Raw genomic sequence first — 17,740 nt, 5'->3', positions numbered from 1 at the left:
CTATTTCTGAGCGACGTTCCCCTGGCTTAGCTGAGGCACCACACCACCGCAAAGGCACTAGACGCTGTGACAAAGGTCAGGACTCAAGCCGCCAGGAGGAGGAGCACTGGCCATCACCGCCCCCGGGGCCCGTGGACTCACCCTCCTTCCTCTGGCCGGCGGCGGCGTCCTCTCCCCCGGGGGACCGGGCTAGCACAGCAGCTGCGCGAGCACTGTCTGCTCGGAGTCCCTCCTGTGGCTTCCGCGGGATCATGGTGGGGAGATGCCCGCAGCCGCGCCTCTCCTGCTGCCGCTCGGCTGGGTCCCCGTCCTGGGGAGAGGGAGGACCCACGTTTCGAAAGAGGGGACAGGGCCCGGCACCTGAGCTGCCCACACCGGAGGGATGGGAGGAAGGGGAAGGGCTCGACGGGGAAATGCAGCTGCTGGCAGGCAAGAGAGACCCAGGGTCAGTGCCCAGCACCGCCGGACATCGCTGAGCACCCTGATGTGTCCAGAATAACGAAACAACAAGGAAAAAGTGCAACAGAGAGGGCATGTGTCGTGCATGCCTCTGGCCCGGGTTCGACCCCTGGCATCCCTTAGGGGCCCCCAAGGCCGTCAGGAGTAGTTCCTGAGCACAGCCAGGAGAAACCCCTGAGCATCACAAGGTGAGACCCAAAAAGCCAAAATAATAATAATAAATTTTAAAAATATTTTTTTTCTTTTTGGGTCACACCCAGCGATGTACAGGGGGGTTCCTCCTGGCTCTGCACTCAGGAATTCCTCCTGGCGGTGCTTGGGGACCCTATGGGAAGCCGGGGATTGAACCTGGGTCAGCCACGTGCAAGGTAAACGCCCTCCCCGCTGTATTATCGCTTGGCTCCCGTATAAGTAAAAATTTTTAAGAAGAAATAGCACCACTGTGTACCCAGTACTTGGCTTGAGGCCAGTGCTAGGTGGGATTATTTTCAGCCCACCCGGAGAAGGAACTGGCTTCTTTCAATCCAAGGGGTCCTAACATAGGACCACCCGCCCCCCAACACACACACACACACACACACACACACACACACGCACACACACTGGATCCAGAGACAGTCGTTACTTTTCCTTCTCTTTGAGCACTGTGCCAGGGGCCACACCCAGCATGCTCAGGGCGCCCTCTGCCGTGCTCAAATGCTGGGATTGGAACCAGGGTCCTGGCCTCAGCTGCGTGCGGGCACATTCCTCAGGCGTTGCACTATCTCCCACCTTGCTTTTTTTTTTTTTTTGCATTTTTTGGGGTCACACCCGGCAATGCACAGGGTTACCTCCTGGCTTTGCACTCAGGAGTTACTCCTGGCGGTGCTCAGGGGACCCTATGGGATGCTGGGAATCGAACCCAGGTTGGCCGCTTGCAAACCCGCTCCAGCCCCTTCTGACTTATTTCTTAAGTTTGGGGATACACCCTGCAATGCTCCAGGCTTACTCCTGGCTCTGTACTCAGAAATTACTCCTGGTGGTGCTCAGGGGACCCTATGGGATGCCGGGATCGAACCTGGGGCTGGCCGTGTGCAAGGCAAACGCCCTCCCCGCTGGACTATCTTCAGATTTGAAAGCGGCAAGAGGACAAGTACAGCAGGGAGGGGGCTTGCTTGGCACGCAGCTGACCCACGTTCAATGCCTGGCACTCCGTATTGTCCTCCGGGCCTCACCAGGAGGGACCCTGGGGTGCAGAGCCTAGAATAAGTCCAAGCTCCGCTGGGTGTGGCCCCAAATCCAAAACCAGAAGAAGAAAGGTCTGGCTCCAGAGGCGGGTGGCTGGAGAGACAGCCTGGGGGTTAGGCTCTGGCCCCGCATGCAGCCGTCCTGCCCCAACCCTCCTCCTCGCCCTGCTCAAGCCCCGTGAGGCTCGCGGAGCTCCCACCAATGTTAACTTCTCCATGTTTCCAGTCGAGCCGCAGCACCCGGGTCAGCCCTGCCCAGACCCTGAGCCTCGGCGTCCAGGTGACTCCAAGCACCGGCGTGACCTCCACAGTCTCTCTCTGCTTTTTCCTGGCATCTGGGCCACACCCGGTGGTGCTCAGGGCTGACTCCCAGCTCTGCACTCAGGACTCACTCCTGGCAGGCTCAGGGGACCAGATGGGGGGCCGGGTGGGCTGCATGCCAGGTAAGTGCCGTCCCCAGCTTCAGCGCCTGTACTATTGCTCCAACCCCTCCTCGGACCCTTAAGCCCCCGGCCCTGATCCTGGTGGAGAGAGACTCACCCTGGGCCGGAAGTGTGAGGGAGACCCCAGGGCTGGCACCGGGGGGTCAGCAGCCCCCATGCCCACCTCCTGCCCCGACTCACCGCAGAGAAGGGGCTGCGGGTACCATCGGGGGCGTCGCCGCCGTCAGAGCCGGAGCTGGTCGTGGAGTCACTGTCCTCGTCCTGGTCCCAGCTGTCCCCCGGGGCTGGGGCCGGGCCCTCCAGATAGGGCACAGACTCGGGGTCCCAGCTTCTGCTCCCGGAGGCGCTGGGGCACTCGGCCAACGGGTCCCTAAGACAGGAGACAGACCCGTGACATTTCTCCTCTAAAGTTATGAGAATCGGGGCCGGAGCGGTAGCACGGCGGGGAGGGTGTTTGCCTGGCACACAGCTGACCCGAGATTGATCCCCGGCATCCCATAGGGTCCCCCGAGCACCGCCAGGAGTAATCCCTGTGCATTACTGGGTATGACCCCCAAGCTCACGAGAATTAAGGAGTCATACCACCCCCCCGCCACACACACACACACACACACACACACACACACACATCCGTCTCTCTGGGTAGTGACACAACGGGAATGTGCTTGCGAGGGGCGTGGAGGGTCTATCTCTCCAAACCTCGCTTTGATAGGCAAGATAAGGTTCCCATTTTACAGAGGAGAAAACTGAGGCCCAGAGCCCTCCAGGAACTGGGCCAAGGTCGCAGAGTGAGGAAAGCGCAGGGCTGTGTGACAGACCCCAAAAGAAGACAGGATTGCGCTGAGCTTTGGGGGGCGGGGGGCGCTATACAGGAAAGGCAGGCTCCAGGTGCGGAGATGGCACTGCCAGCCTGGATGCCAAGGGAGGCCGCTGTAGAGGACCCGCTGCTGCGTGACCGGGGGAGGGGGTGACTGCAGGCTGGGTGGGCAGAGAGCTGCCAACACGGAGCGACCCACAGCGGGGCCCACCGAGGAGGCGAGGGGATGGCCTGGGGGGGGCTGGAGAAATGGCCCCAGGGGGAAGGTGCCACATACGGTCCCCTGAGCACAGTCAGCAGCAATCCGGGAGCACCACCGGGTACGGGTCAAACCCCACGCCCCAAAAGGCGATGCCCTTGCAAAAAAAAAAAAAAAAAGAGGTCTACGGTTAGGGCTGGAGAGTACAACGGGCAGTGCGTTTTATCCCTGAGCACTGAGCCCGGAGTAAGCCCTGAGCACCGCTGGGTGTAACTCCAAGACAAAACCATGGCTGTGGTCAAGCCAGTTTGGAATATTCCCCCGCCCACCCCGAGCACAGTGCTCGAGACTCCCAACCGTGGGACCGTGGCTGGCCTCAGAGCAGGCCCGGGTTTGAGGGCCAACAGCGTGTCTGATCGCGAGACTGACCCAGCCGCGTTCCCAGAGCGGGGCCGACCGGATTCTGCCCCTTTTCACTCCCCCACCCCCCTTCTCGGGCCACCCCCAGCCGGCGCAGACCCTGCTCCTGGCTCAGTGCTCAGGGGCTCCCGCGTGCTGCGTGCGCCCGGCCGTGCCTCTCCCCTGCCCTCGGTCCCGCTGAGCCCAGAGGAGATGAGGTTTCACCCCGGAGCCTGGCTTCCCCGACTCTCGGCCACTCCCCCGGGACGGTCAGCCCAGCGGGCAGGCAGGAACCCCGAGTCTGAGGCGAGCGAGCCCCGAGCACTGGCACGAGGTGGGGGCAGGCCCCGAGGTCCGTGGAGCCCTTTCCTGGTGCCCGGGGTCACTCCCTGTGGAGCTTGGGGACCCTGTGGCACCAGGCACCCCTGCAAGGTCTGCACTCCCGGGAGCCCCTGGACCCCCAGGCCCCTTTGGCAGGGAAGCAGGCTGGGGGCATGCCCCCCCCCCGTGCAGGTGGGCACCAGGCCTGGGAACGTGCCCACGCCAGCCTGTGCCCAGGATGTGCGTCCTGAGCCCGCCACAGGTGCCAGCACAGACAGATGCCGCCCACCTGGTGGGACCGGGGCAGGCGGGAGGGGGCGGGGGGGGGGCGCGGCTCCTGAACCCAGCCCGGTGCTACCCACCTCTCGGGGCCTGAGCAGGGGCCCGGGCCTGCTGGAGCCGGGCGGCCGGAGGTGGTGGCCCCCGCCGGGGGCGCAGACGCAGGCGGCCAGCTGGGCAGGTCGCAGTACGGCACCTCGGGCCTCGGCGGGCTCCTGGGCTCCTGGTGCAGAGAGGAGACAGGAGGCAGCTCGGGCCCACGTGGGGGCTCCCGCCCTCCCCAGCCCCTCCCCCACCGCCCTGAGGCTCCAGGCATCTCTCCTCCGGGACACCCCTGGGGACCCGTGCTGGGGGCTGGCCAAGGTATAGGCATGCACCGTGTGTGTGTGTGTGTGTGTGTGTACGTGTGTGCATATATGCATGTGCACATATGCATGTATGTGCACGCGCGCATGTGTGTCCTTGGGGTGAGCACTTGAGGAAAAGACCCCCCAGGGGTCTGCTGTGGCCCCGGAGCGGAGGAGAAGGAGGGAGGAAGAAGCCGCGGCCTGGGAGGGTGGCCGGGGCGAAAATTATAATCTTGGGGGGAAAGGAGACAGTTGCGGGGCATGGGGGGGGGGCTTCTGGGCGCCGAGGTCGGGGTGAGGTGGGGGGGCGGGCCTTGGCACACTCCCTGCTCCCGCTCCCGGCTCCCGGCTCTGGGCCCTGGCACGGCCCCGGGCGGGGGTTGGTTCCTGCGGCTCACCCAGGGGGAACGGCCCCCCTACTCTCCCCACCCCGGGGCTCCTCTCGGGTTACCTGGGCTGCGGCTCCGGCGGCGGCGGCGGCGGCGGCGGCGGGTGGCTGTCAGCGCCCTCTTCCCGGGGGGCTGCGGCTCCAGCCCCCACAGGGCCACCCTCCCAGGTCCCAACTCGGCCGCAGCGGCGGCGCCCGAGGCAGCGGAAACCTTAGAGGGAGCGCGGGGAGCGCGGGGCCCCTCATTACTGTTTCATAAGCCGGGCTGGCCAAGAACAATGCGGGACATGAAACCGCGGAACCCGATCCGGACCGCCGGGCTCACCTGAGCGCGGGCCGGGGGGCGGGGCCGGGACCCCGGGACCCAGAGCCCAGGCGCGGCCGGCCCCTGCCCCCGGCCCCTGGCACCGACTCTGGGCTCCCGGGCCACCCCGAATGGGTCGCGGCCGCGCCCAGCAGGGGCCCTGGGGCGCCCGCCCGCCCCCACCCCCGGCCGGCCTAGGCCTGCGGGGTTCAGTTTCGCCCCCTGCCCTGAACCAGATTCCGATCAGCGCCCGCGGCAGGAGGTGTCAGATCCTCCGCGCGCCTGGAACCTTGGCCGGGCCTGGGGACCTCGCGGCGCGAACGAGGGCGCTGCGCGCTGGCCGGCCCAGGGGTCCCGGCTGCCCCCGGCCCCCCCTTGCCTCCCAGCCTTCCTGCCTCTGGTTTCCTGTCGGGGGAGAGCAGGGGCCGCACCTCCCCGCTGGCTGACCTCAGCGCCCCCTCCCCCGACAGGGCCTGCTGGTTTTCTCATCTACCAGGCGGGGCTGGCGGAGCGGCCGCCTACGGCCCGCGGGGACCCCAGGACGCCCGTGAAGGGCTTCACCGCCATCTCCCACCTCCGAAGTCTCGTGAATAATGAACCTGCCAGGGCTGGAGCAATAGCACAGCGGAGAGGCCGTTTGCCTTGCCCGCGGCCGACCCGGGTTCGATCCCCAGCATCCCATAGGGTCCCCTAAGCACCGCCAGGGGTAATTCCTGAGTGCAGAACCAGGAGTAACCCCTGTGCATCGCTGGGTGTGACCCAAAAAAAAAAAAAAAAAAAGAATAATGAACCTGCCAGTCGCCTGCGATGGGCTCAGAACCCTGGCTCTACACTCAGGAATTACTCCTGGCGGTGCTCAGGGGACCATATGGGATGCTGGGAATCGAACCCGGGTGGGCCGCGTGCAAGGCCAACGCCCTACCCATGTATGTCGGAGGACACAACGTGATTGAGGGTTCTGAGCCAGGAGTAAGCCCTGTGCATCGCCGGGTGTGACCCAAAAAGCAAAAAAAAAAAAAAGAAAAACCCAATCGTGGGGGGAGCCTGGCTGGTCACAGCAGGACCCTTCCACCTGTCCGCCCACCTCCACCCAACCTGGCCCTGACCGGTCAAGGTGGCCTTATTTCCAGGGACAACCCCTCCCCCACCCCAGCCAGTGGGCAACTAACAGACCCAGAGTCCATCCAGGGACCCAGCGAACTCCCAAAGGCATTTCTGCATAATTACTAGGTCAGCCTCGCTGGAGTGGGGGTGTGGCACAGCGGGCACATGTACGCGCACGCACACAGGCACGCACACGCACGCAGCGGGCACACACACGCAGCGGGCACACAGGCACGCACATGTCTGCAGACAGGTAGGTAGGCACGTGCACGCACACACGTAAGCAGCAGGCAGGCATGCGAGTACTCACACGGGTCCATGCACGCACACGCACGCAGCGGGCACACAGGCACGCGCACGCACACGCAGCGGGCACACAGGCACGCACACGTCTGCAGCCAGGTATGTAGGCACGCTTACGCACACAGGCACGCGCACACACACGCAGCGGGCACACAGGCACGCGCGCACAGGCACACAGGCACGCACACGTCTGCAGCCAGGCAGGTAGGCACGCGCACACACACACGTAAGCAGCAGGCAGGCATGCGCGTACTCACACGGGTCCGTGCACGCGCACACACGCAGCCAGACAGGCGCGTGCACGTGCACACGCGCGCGCGCGCACCTGGGGCATTGCTGAATGACCCGCGCAAGTGAAGATGACAGAACTGGGCCTTGTCCAGAGCGACGGCACAGCAGACTGGGCCCTTGCCTTGCACACGGCTGACCCCATATGGTGCCCAGTCCCTGCCAGGAGTGACCCCTGAACGCAGAGCCAGGAGTAAACCCTGAGCACCTCTGGCTGTGGCTCCCAAGCAAGCAATAATAAGAACCAGCCCGTGGGCCAGGAGGTGCCTCAGCAACCTAGCACAGTCCCTCCACGCGGGAGGCCCGCGCCTCCGGGAGGTCCTTCCTCAGGCCCAGAGCCGGGCTCCATCCCAACGACAGGCTGGGCCCTCCCTCGGGGTCACGTTCTTCCCTGCACACATCTGAATCTATTGCCCCGTGAGCAAGGCCCCCCAGCAGCGCCAGAACCTGAAGACCACCCCGGGACCACCCCGGGACCCTTAAGATCTGAGGAGGGGCTGGAGAGATAGTACAGTGGGGAGGGCATTTGCCTTGCATGCGGCTGACCGGGTTCGATCTCCGGCATCCCATAGGGCCCCCTGAGCACCGCCAGGAGTAATTCCTGAGCGCAGAGCCAGGAGTAGTCCCTGAGCATTCCCGGGTGTGGCCCCCAAAAGCCAAAAAATTAAAAAAAATAAAAAACCTAAGATCTGTGAAGTCAGTGCAGTGTGAGCCCCACAGAGCCCACCCACTCGCCCCCAGTCCCTGTCCCCACCTCTCATCTTCAGGAAACAGCGGGTCTCAGCAGGCGTGTTCCCCCACCCCCACACTCCGTCACCCAATGGCACAGTCCTCTTCCTTAGCTCTCCCATGTGCCCACTTGCCCCCTCTCCAAGCCGCTGTCAACCCCCCGTCGGAGAAATCGCACCAGTTTCATCACTGGGTCCCCCAATCTAAGCATCCTCTGCACCCCACTCTTGGTCCCAGTCGGGGCAAATTAAAATATGAATCTGCCTCCCAGCTTCAAAACTTGGGAGGTGGGAGCTAAGCAGTGATAGAACAGCACTCGCCTGGCACGTGAACAACCGGGCTCCAATCATCAGCACCCCATGTGTCCCCAGATTGTCGATTTGCTCGAGCGGGCCCAGTAATGTCTCCATTCATCCTAGCCCTGAGATTTTAGCAGCCTCTCTTTACTCGTCCTTCCTAAAGGTGCCTCATTGGAGGCTCTTTCAGGGTCAGGAGAATGAGACCCATCATTTTTTTTTTTTTTTTTTGCTTTTTGGGTCACACCTGGCGATGCACAGGGGTTACTCCTGGCTCTGCACTCAGGAATTACCCCTGGCTGTGCTCAGGGGACCATATGGGATGCTGGGACTCGAACCCGGGTCGGCCGCATGCAAGGCAAACGCCCTACCCACTGTGCTATCTCTTCAGCCCCAAGAGACCCATCATTTTTTGTTGTTGTTGCTTTTGTTTTTTTTTTTTTTGCTTTTTGGGTCACCCCTGGCAATGCACAGGGGTTACTCCTGGTTCTGCACTCAGGAATCACCCCTGGCGGTGCTCAGAGGACCATATGGGATGCTGGGAATTGAACCCAGGTCGGCCGTGTGCAAGGCAAATGCCCAATGCCCTACCCGCTGTACTATTGCTCCAGCCCCGAGACCCATCACTGTTACTGGTTTTGGCATATGAGTACACCACGGGGAGCTTGCCAGGCTCTCCCGTGCGGGCAGGAAGCTCTCGGTAGCTTGCCAGGTTCTCCGAGAGGGAGAACTAGGCTGTAATATGAATAATAAATTCAAAATTTCCTGTACAAAGGCACTGGAGATATAGTAAAGTGGATGAGGTGCTCGTCTTGCAAGTGTTGGACTCAGGTTTCATTACCGGCATCCCAAAAGATTCCTGAGCACTGTGAGGAGTGCTGCCTGAGTGCAGAGGCAGGAGGAGTGAACCCACCCTGATGCACCCCCCACCTCCACTCTGTGTTCTCTAAAATCTCTGCATCTCCCCGGACCCCCCAGAATCTACTGAGTGTGTTAAAACCATGTGAAAATCAAAACGCGCCTCTAAACACTTTTAAGCCCAAGAACGTGAAAAATAGGCCCCATCCCCAGCATCCGAGGGCAGGAGGCTCGTACACTGGGATGCTGTTTGCCTTGCACGCACGTGACCTGGATTGCACCCCAGTATCGATAGTAAAATTGTTGGTGGGGCAGGAGGTGATTGCCTTGATGTGTAATGTCCTGGTTCCATCCCCAGCACCCATCTTCAGGTGCTCCTGGTGCCTCTGGGCGGGCGGGGGTATGCCTGAAGTTCTTAGAATTCCCATAGACCCCCAAAAGGCCAGGAGAGCCCCCTCCCCACACTCCATGTTTTTCCACCTCTCTTGCCTTTCTCCAGTCAAGCTGCTGCCTCCTTTCTGCTGCAGGGCCTTTGCACACACACCTGTTCCCTTGCCACAGGGCCTCTGCCCAGCTGTTCCCTTCCTCACCTCCTCCCAAAGCCCCAGCCAATCAGATTTCAAGCTACATCCCTGATGCCTTACCACCTGCTGCTCCCTTCCGACACTCCCACATATATGACTAAATCATCATTTGCACTATTGGTTTCTTTCATTTTTGGGGGGAGGTGTCGGTTGGGTCATCCCCAACAAGGCTCAGGGGTTACTCCTGGCTCAGTGCCCAAGATCCACTCCTGGAATCATATGTGGAGCCAGGGATCACACCAGGGTCAGCTGCATGCCAGGCGAGGGCCGTGACCCTTACACTGTCCTTGTGGCCCTGCATCATTCACCTTTTCATCTCCGTCCCCGGCTAGACTCTGGGTCCCATGAACCAGGGACTGTGTGTAATGTGAGACTGTATGTGTGCAGGGCTGGGGACGGAACCATGCTCTGCCATTGGCCCATAATCCTGGGCCCGTGTCTCTATTCATCACTGTTTCCCCAGCCCCTAGCAGAATGCCCCTCCCCTGTCACCCCCAGGCCACCCGCTGTCCAGGGGGTATGAACAGGTAAGGTGGCTCAAGGTCTCAGCCAGACAGCAACAGGGCTCAGTGTGGTACACAGTTCGCCACCATTACAAGAACGTCATTTGCCCGGACTCCGGGGTCTGTCAGCACCTGCGCCCTGGCCTCCGGGATGAGCCCAGGAAAGCTGTAACTGACGGGGGCGAGTAGGAAAGCAGCGCGGAGGGAACCGTCCCGAGGAAGAGAGGAAACAGGTGCACTCGCTTTGCCCAATGCAGGGCAGAGCAGGGCAGGGCAGACGGCCCAGGTGAGAGGTCTTCCCCGGGGGACAGAGGGCCAGTGAGCCAGCTTGCAGAGCAGACAGACAGCAAACAAGGGCGGAACTCGGGCCTGCCTGGGTCCAGAGGTTATGGGTCAGCGGGTAGGGCGTTTGCCTTACACGTGGCCGACCCAGGTTTGATTCCCAGCATCCCATATGGTCCCCTGAGCACCGCCAGGAGTAATTCCTGAGTGCAGAGCCAGGTGCGAGACAAGCGCCCTACCCACTGTACCATTGCTCCAGTCCTCTTTTCTCTGGAAACTTCTGTATGGGAGGGGAGGGAGTAGGGGAGAGGGCATTTAAATGCAGCCAACCCGGGTTCGATTCCGAGCATCCCATAGGGTCCCCTGAGCACTGCCAGGAGTGATTCCTGAGTGCAGAGCCCCAGGGTAACCCCTGATCATCGGCGGGTGTGACCCCCCCAAAATTAAATTACTTCTGTATCGGGGATCTGAGCTGATTCCCATTTGTGGCCGTTACGTAAAGCTTTGCTTGACTGTAAGTGAAAAGATGGTGCTGGCCGGGGCGGGCGCTCAGTGAACTGAGTTCCTGTTGTGGACTTGGGTTTGAATCAGAGTCCCCTGAGCTAGATGTGTCCTCGTGTGCAACCCTAAATTAGAAAGCATGTTAATTTTGGGGGGAGGTGGGGCCATATCCAGAGGTTCTCAGGCTACTCCAGGTTCTGTGCTCAGGACTTGCTTCCTCACAGTGCTCAGGGGACCGTTTGTGAGCCGCGACTGGGCTCCAGGTGCTGGGACCCAGGCTTCTCGCATGCAAAGCCTGCACTCAGCCCATTGCACTCTCTCCAAAGAGAAGGGGTTTTTAAAAAAGTAGTAAACAGGGCTAGAGCCATTGGACAATAGAGTGGAGCATTTCTTTTGCATGCAGCTGACCCGGGTTCGATCCCCCATATCCGATATAGTATAACCCCAGAGCACTGCCAAGTGAGGGCCCCCCAAGGAAAGCAACGAGCAGGGTAGGAGCAATAGTACAGTGGGTGGGGCCGTTGCCTTGCACGCAGCCGACCTGAATTCGCTCCCCAGCATCCCATCTGGTCCCCCAAGCCTGCCAGGAGTGATCCCTGAGCACACGAGCCAGAAGGAAACCCTGAGCACTGTTGGGTGTGGCCCCATGACCAAAATAAAGAAATGAATAAAATTAAAAGCAATGAGACAGGGCCGCGGAGACAGTTTCAGTGGGCAGGGAGCCTTCCTTGCACGCTGCCAACTAAGATTCGATCCCTGGCATCCCATCGGGTCCCCTGAGCATCCTCAGGAGTGATCCCTGAGCACAGAGCCAGGAGTCAGCACCCCCAGTGTGGCCCCCCAAACAGCGCAGAAACAAAAAAGCTAAGTCATGGATTACATGTGAGTGTGTGTGTGTGTGTGAGTGAGTGTGTGTGTGTGTGAGTGTGTGTGTGAGTGTGTGTGTGTGTGTGTGAGTGTGTGTGTGTGAGTGTGTGTGTGTGTGTGTGTGTGTGTCGGGGGAGGCTGCGGTGGGGGACTATAAAACCAAGAGAGAGGAAAATGCCGGATGGTTCGACCACCTCACTGTCCAGATGGGGATACTGAGGGTCAGCCCAGGTTCCAGTGCGAGGTATCTGGGCTCCAGTCCAAACCTCCAGTCCAAACCCCCCATCCCGAGACCCCCAACCGCTCTCGGAAGCCCACCTACCTGGTTCCTGGCTCCGCGCGCCTCCTCCGGGAGCTTCCGATCCCCGCAGCAGCCCTGGGCGAGTGCTCCGACCCCGGCGTGTTCACAGGGCGCGCGCACAGCCCCCCGCTCCATGCCGGCTGGGTCAGGCTCCGGCAGCTTCTGTGACCTGATGGCGGGGCCTGGGAGGAAGGGGAGCAGGGCGAGGGCTGGCTGGCGCCCACCCGCACCCCAGCCCCCGCTCGCCCCCAGACAGACGGGGGGCCAGGGAGCCTGGCTGTCAGCTTGGTCACCTGTCTATCCAGTCACTCGCAAACGCTCCCGCACGGCGCCCAACGCCACGCACAGCATTGAACATTTCCCTGGTGCTTTCTAGGAGTTCTTGCTACAGGAGCTGAGTGGGGAGGGCTTCTGCCCGGCACGCGGCCGGCCCAGGTTTGATTCCTCCGCCCCTCTCGGAGAGCCCGGCAAGCTACCGAGAGTATCCTGCCCGCACGGCAGAGCCTGGCAAGCTCCCCGAGGTGTATTCGATATGCCAAACACAGTAACAACAAGTCTCACCATGGAGACGTTACTGGTGCCCGCTCGAGCAAATCGATGAACAATGGGATGACAGTGCTACCGTTGCTGCAGGGCTGGAGGGAGGGGATAGCAGGCCGGGCACCTGCCTTGCATGGGGCTGGCCTGGGTTCAATCCTCATCGCTGCAGAGGGTCCCCTGAGCCCGTCAGGAGAGCCAGGAGGAAGCCCTGAACACCACCAGGGGTGACCCAAAATGAACCCCCCCCCCCGCAAAGAGAAGCTGCTAAGGGGATTCTGAATCAACTTGACTGCTTGCAAAATGCATAAGGCCAGTTCCCTGCCTGGGGGTAACCACAGGGATGCCCACTCAGAATTCCGCGGTGGAGGTTTGGGTGGGCGTTTAAAATCAGTTCCCTGGGGCTGGAGCGATAGCACAGCGGGTAGGGCGTTTGCCTTGCACGCGGCTGACCCGGATTCGATTCCCAGCATCCCATATGGTCCCCCAGCACTGTCAGGAGTAATTCCTGAGTGCAGAGCCAGGAGTAACCCCTGTGCGCTGCTGGGTGTGACCCAAAAAGCAAAAAAAATAAAATAAAAAATAAAATAAAATAAAATCAGTTTCCTGGGGCTGGAGCAATAGTCCAGTGCGTAGGGCATTTGCCTTGCATGCAGCCGACCCAGGTTCGATCCCCGGCATCCCATAGAGTCCCCCAAGCACTGCCAGGAGTAATTCCTGCGCGCAGAGCCTGGAGTAACCCCTGAGCAGTGCCGGGCGTGGTCTAAAAGCAGAAACCCACAGAGAACTTCTGCTCCTGGACTGTCCATAAAATTCTCGCCCATTTCACATAAGCCATCTCAGGTCACCGAGTGCCCATCACTTGCTCAAGCTACCTGAGGCTGAGCTGGGTTCAAATTCAGGTCTGTGTCCCTCAGGAGGGGGCAAGGAAGGGCACTGGGGCCACTGGGACAAAAACACTGGGAGTGAGGTCAGAGGTAGTGGACAAGGGGGGCAGACCAGGATCCCTGGGGCTGAGCCCGGCTGAAGAGAAAGCCCGTGCTCTCTCCCACTGAGGCCCCTCTCCATCCTTCCCTCACACCTCAGGGACTTGGAGGGCCGGGGGCAGCAAAACGACCTGAGGGGGCTGGAGTCACAGCACAGCGTGTAGGGCATTTGCCTTGCATGCAGCCTACCCGGGTTCGATTCCCAGCATCCCACATAGTACCCTGAACACCGCCAGGGGTAATCCTGGGTGCAGAGCCAGGAGTAACCCCTGAGCATCGCCGGGTATGACCCAAAAAGGGAAAAAAGAAAAAGAAAAAAAAAAGAACCTTCTTGCTGACACAGCACCCCACAAGAGGCTGCAGTGTGGTACGCAGCCCTGGACTCACACACCTTAAACTGACCCGCGCCTCGCCCCCCTCCACCAGTCCTCACCTGGAGTTTCCTTCAGAGCGTCTCAGAGGATGCTGAGGGGATGGATCTTGGTCGCCAGCCTCAGCTGAGCACTGGAGTATCTCACATTCTCCCCGGGGGAAGCCAGGGCAGTTTCTTCCGGCCTCCGCCCACACGGTGGTCGCGGTGGGGTCACACTTGGTGGCTCGGGGGTCTCTGATGTCATCTCCCTGCGCCGTTACCTGCTCCTTGGGGAAGGGGGCGCGCATTCATCCCATCCCACCTGGGCGGTTCTTTCCGGATCCAGATACAAAAAAAACATCATCCCCAAGACGCCCTCATCCGCAAGAAGGCGATGGTTTCCCTGGGAGCTGCTGAGAGGGTCTACTCCACGTGCCCCCCCTCCCCAGTGCTCCCACTTCCCCCCAACCAAAAGGCAGATTTCTTCTCGAAAAGGCACTTGAGCCGTGGGTCTGAGCGTGGCGATCGTGGGAAGCCGGCAGCGGACCGGCATGCCCCACCCGGGGACGGACCCCTGGACCTGTCCAGCAGGCGGCCAATCCCTCCCAGATCCGTCGCCGTCTCCTCTTCTCCCCCCAGCCTCCTCTCCACCGCCTGCCCCAGCCAGTCCTCACCTGGGCTCAGGTTTCCACGCACCGGGGGGTGGCGGGGTGCGGAGCGCGGGGGTCATAGCCTTTTTATTTTAACAATGAATCAGAACACGGACCCAGAGTGAGACGAAGGCCACGCCCCCGCCGCGCCCGCATAGGCCCGTTCCGGGCGCCTCATTTGCATGAGCGCCGAGCGATTGGACAATTGAGGACAAGGGGCGGGGCAGAGGCGGGCGGTGACCGGATGCCTCCGAGCGCGGGATCCACTGCCCGTTCTGCTCCGGGAGCTGGGTACCACCAGCATCCCTCCGCGGGGTCCGCGTCCCCGGGGTTTCTGCAGGGAGGTGGCACGGACGGGTCTGGCTCCTAGGGATCTAGTTTTCCTTGAGGAATCCCCGAGGGTGGCTTAACCCCAAACCTTGAGCTAGTGACTTAACTGAGAGCGCTAGAGACATATCCTCGCCAGGCCGCGGTTTTCTTACGCGTAAAACAAGGAGAATGATGGTAGCCGTGAGCACGGAGGGAAACGCAGGTTTTCAGCCTCCATTTGCAAGCTGCCACTGACCCAGACCTCATTCATAAAATGCACAGCTCTCCTATGTATATGCATTTATTTATCTATTTGGCAGGGTTGGGAAACCGGACCTTGGTCCAAAATGCTGACCCCCGCTCCACTGGGACTCGGAACCGCCTTGGTATACTCACCCGATGGAGGAATCCCTCATTTCCACCCCGCCTTCCCCACCTCAGCTCACCTCCACCCTCCCTCCTTGCCCTAGCCTGAGCTTTTTTTTTTTTTTCCTAGCCTGAGCTCTTAGAGTGACACCCAAGTGTCGGTCATTTTCTGAAGCCTGGTCCCCAGCAGACCCGGTTGCATCCTAGGGATCGTCCCTAAGAGAGTACGGGTTCCCACCTGCTTGCACCCCAGTCCCACGTGCCCCTCCCCTAGCCCATGCAAACCGTCTCCGCAGAGGGCGCCCACATTTATCCTGACAGCTCCTCTTCCCAAACCTTCCATGGGGACATCAGAACCCCAAGGAGTTATGGAGCCCCACTTCACAGCAATCTGAGAAATAAGCTCATAACTGTAAAGTAATAAGAGTCCAGACTAAACTCCTGCGGCGCGAGATGGTCCCGGGGTTAAGGCACTTGAACGCACCTGCAGACCTGGTCCTACTCCCAACACGTATGGTCCCCTGAGCACCACCAGGGGGCACTCCTGAGCACACAACCAGGAGTAGCCCCTGAGCCGCCAGGGTGAGCTCTCCAGCCCCCATAGACTCGCCCCCCAAGACTAAAACCCTATTGTGGGGACCAGGACCAGGTTCAAATCGCTGGCACACACGCCTGGCAGTAAAGGTTTGATCCGTGACAAGCAGAAGATGGCTCAGCAGTCGAGGACACGCCTAATGCCAGGAGATCCTGAGTTTGGTTCCCAGCACCTCGTGCCCTCTGGCCAGTCCAGCAGGGAGGCAGCTGCCTCGAGCACGTCTATCCAAGTTCGACCCCCCCAAAAAAAATTTTAAAAAAGAGGGCTGGAGCGATAGCACAGTGGGTAGGGCGTTTGCCTTGCACATGGCCGACCCGGGTTCGATTCCCAGCATCCCATATGGCCCCCTGAGCACCGCCAGGGGTAATTCCTGAGTGCAGAGCCAGGAGTAACCCCTCAGCATTGCTGGGTGTGACCCAAAAAGCAAAATAAAAAAAAAAAATTTCAAGTTCGACCCCCAGCTTCCCTATGCACTGCCAGGAGTGAGCCCTGAGCCCTGCTGGGCATGGCCCTCACAATGAGAAAAAAATCAAACCCTGGTTGTGCCTCACTCCACCAGCCCCCAGGTAACCCTCACCCACTGACCACTCACTCTCTCATGCCTGGCATGTGCCAGGATACACTGCAGGAGGAGCTTCTGCTGGCCCCCACTGCTGTGAGGAGTGAATCGGACTCTAGTTTCCTGGCTGTGCCCTCTGAGGAAGTTACTCACCATCTCTGAGCCTGGCACCAGCCAGCCACTAGCCTGCCTTTGCCGTTCAAGGTGTGGCCCCAGCACTCAAACTGGATGGGTCCAAAGCCTGGAGCCCCCCGAGTCTGGGCCCTGCTATAGCCCTGCTCAGCCGCAGGGAGAGGAAATGCAACCCCCCGGCCCAGCTTTCATGGTACTTATGTTCCGGCAGAGACCCAGAACCACCGAGATGAACAAGCAACGGGGCTGGAGAGAGCACAGCGGGGCAGGTGCTCACCTTACACCGGGTTAATGCGGGTCGGATCCCCGGCACCACATATGCCTCCTGAGCCCCTCCAGGAGAGACGCCTGAGCACAGCGCCAGGAGTAAGCCCTGAGCACTGCGGGTGTAGCGATCCCCCCCACCCAAGAAAGTGTGCCCTCAGCCCTTGAGTTCTGCCCAGGAGGCTGGAGTGATAGCGCAGCATGTAGGGCGCTTGCCTTGCATGCAACCGAACCGGGTTCGAATCCCAGCTTCCCATATGGTCCACTGAGCACCGCCAGGAGTGATTCCTGACTATATGAGCAAGGAGTGACCCCTGTGCGTAGCCGCGTGTGACCCCCCCCAAATAATAATAATTTAAAAAAATTAAAAAAAAAAAGAGTTCTGCCCAGGGACTGGAGCGATAGCACAGCGGGCAGAGCATTTGTCTTGCACGCGGCCGACCTGGTTTGATTCCTCCGTCCCTCTCGGAGAGCCCGGCAAGCTACCGAGTATCCCGCCCGCATGGCAGAGCCTGGCAAGCTCCCCATGGCGTATTCAATAATGCCAAAAACAGTAACAAGTCTCGCCATGGAGACGTTACTGGTGCCCGCTCGAGCAAATCGATGAACAGGATGACAGTGCTACAGTGCAGTGCTACAGCCCATTAAGAGTTCTCCCCAGGGGCTGGAGCGGTAGCACAGCGGGGAGGCCGTTTGCCTTGCACGCAGCCGACCTGGGTTCGATTCCCAGCATCCCATAGGGTTCCCTGAGCACGGCCAGGAGTAATTCCTGAGTGCATCGCCAGGTGTGATCCAAAAAGCAAAAATAAATAAATGCCTTAAAAAAAAAGAGTTCTCGGGGCTGGAGCGGTAGCACAGCGGGTAGGGCGTTGGCCTTGCACTCGGCCGATCCGGGTTCTAATCCCAGCATCCCATATGGTCCCCTGAGCACCGCCTGGGGTAATTCCTGAGTGAAGAGCCAGGAGGAACCCCTGTGCATCGCCGGGTATAAGCCAAAAACAAAAACAAAAAAGAGTTCTCCCCAGCAGCCCCCAGGTCTGGGTGGAGACTGCTCGGACCCCCGAAGCTCAAGTTTGCCCAGAGGCTGTGGAGCCCCAGCGCCAGGCAGGGGTGGGCTGTGTTATCCCTGCCCTCCCGAGACCCCATTACATTTCTTGGGAAATGTTTACATAACTCTGGGTGGACAGGCATA

General features: G+C 60.5%; 1 protein-coding gene across 1 annotated transcript in view; it reads right to left on the bottom strand.

Moving 5' to 3' along the window:
- TRIOBP (TRIO and F-actin binding protein) overlaps nucleotides 1-14,430 on the bottom strand; it is a 58,360-nt gene extending 43,930 nt beyond the window's left edge. The window contains exons 1-6 of the mRNA XM_055143620.1: nucleotides 14,348-14,430; nucleotides 13,755-13,960; nucleotides 11,820-11,980; nucleotides 4,227-4,366; nucleotides 2,309-2,498; nucleotides 142-310 (exon numbers count right to left, since the gene is read on the bottom strand). Coding sequence (XP_054999595.1) covers nucleotides 142-310; nucleotides 2,309-2,498; nucleotides 4,227-4,366; nucleotides 11,820-11,933 — 613 coding nt within the window. The 5' untranslated portion in view covers nucleotides 11,934-11,980; nucleotides 13,755-13,960; nucleotides 14,348-14,430. The remainder of the gene's footprint in view (nucleotides 1-141; nucleotides 311-2,308; nucleotides 2,499-4,226; nucleotides 4,367-11,819; nucleotides 11,981-13,754; nucleotides 13,961-14,347) is intronic.
- Nucleotides 14,431-17,740: the final 3,310 nt, after the last annotated feature.

The sequence above is a fragment of the Sorex araneus genome, chromosome 6 (genome assembly GCF_027595985.1).
Source record: "Sorex araneus isolate mSorAra2 chromosome 6, mSorAra2.pri, whole genome shotgun sequence".
NCBI classification, from domain to species: Eukaryota; Metazoa; Chordata; class Mammalia; order Eulipotyphla; family Soricidae; genus Sorex; species Sorex araneus.
Note: the sequence above shows the minus strand (reverse complement) of the source record. Positions and strands in the feature narration are given on the sequence as shown.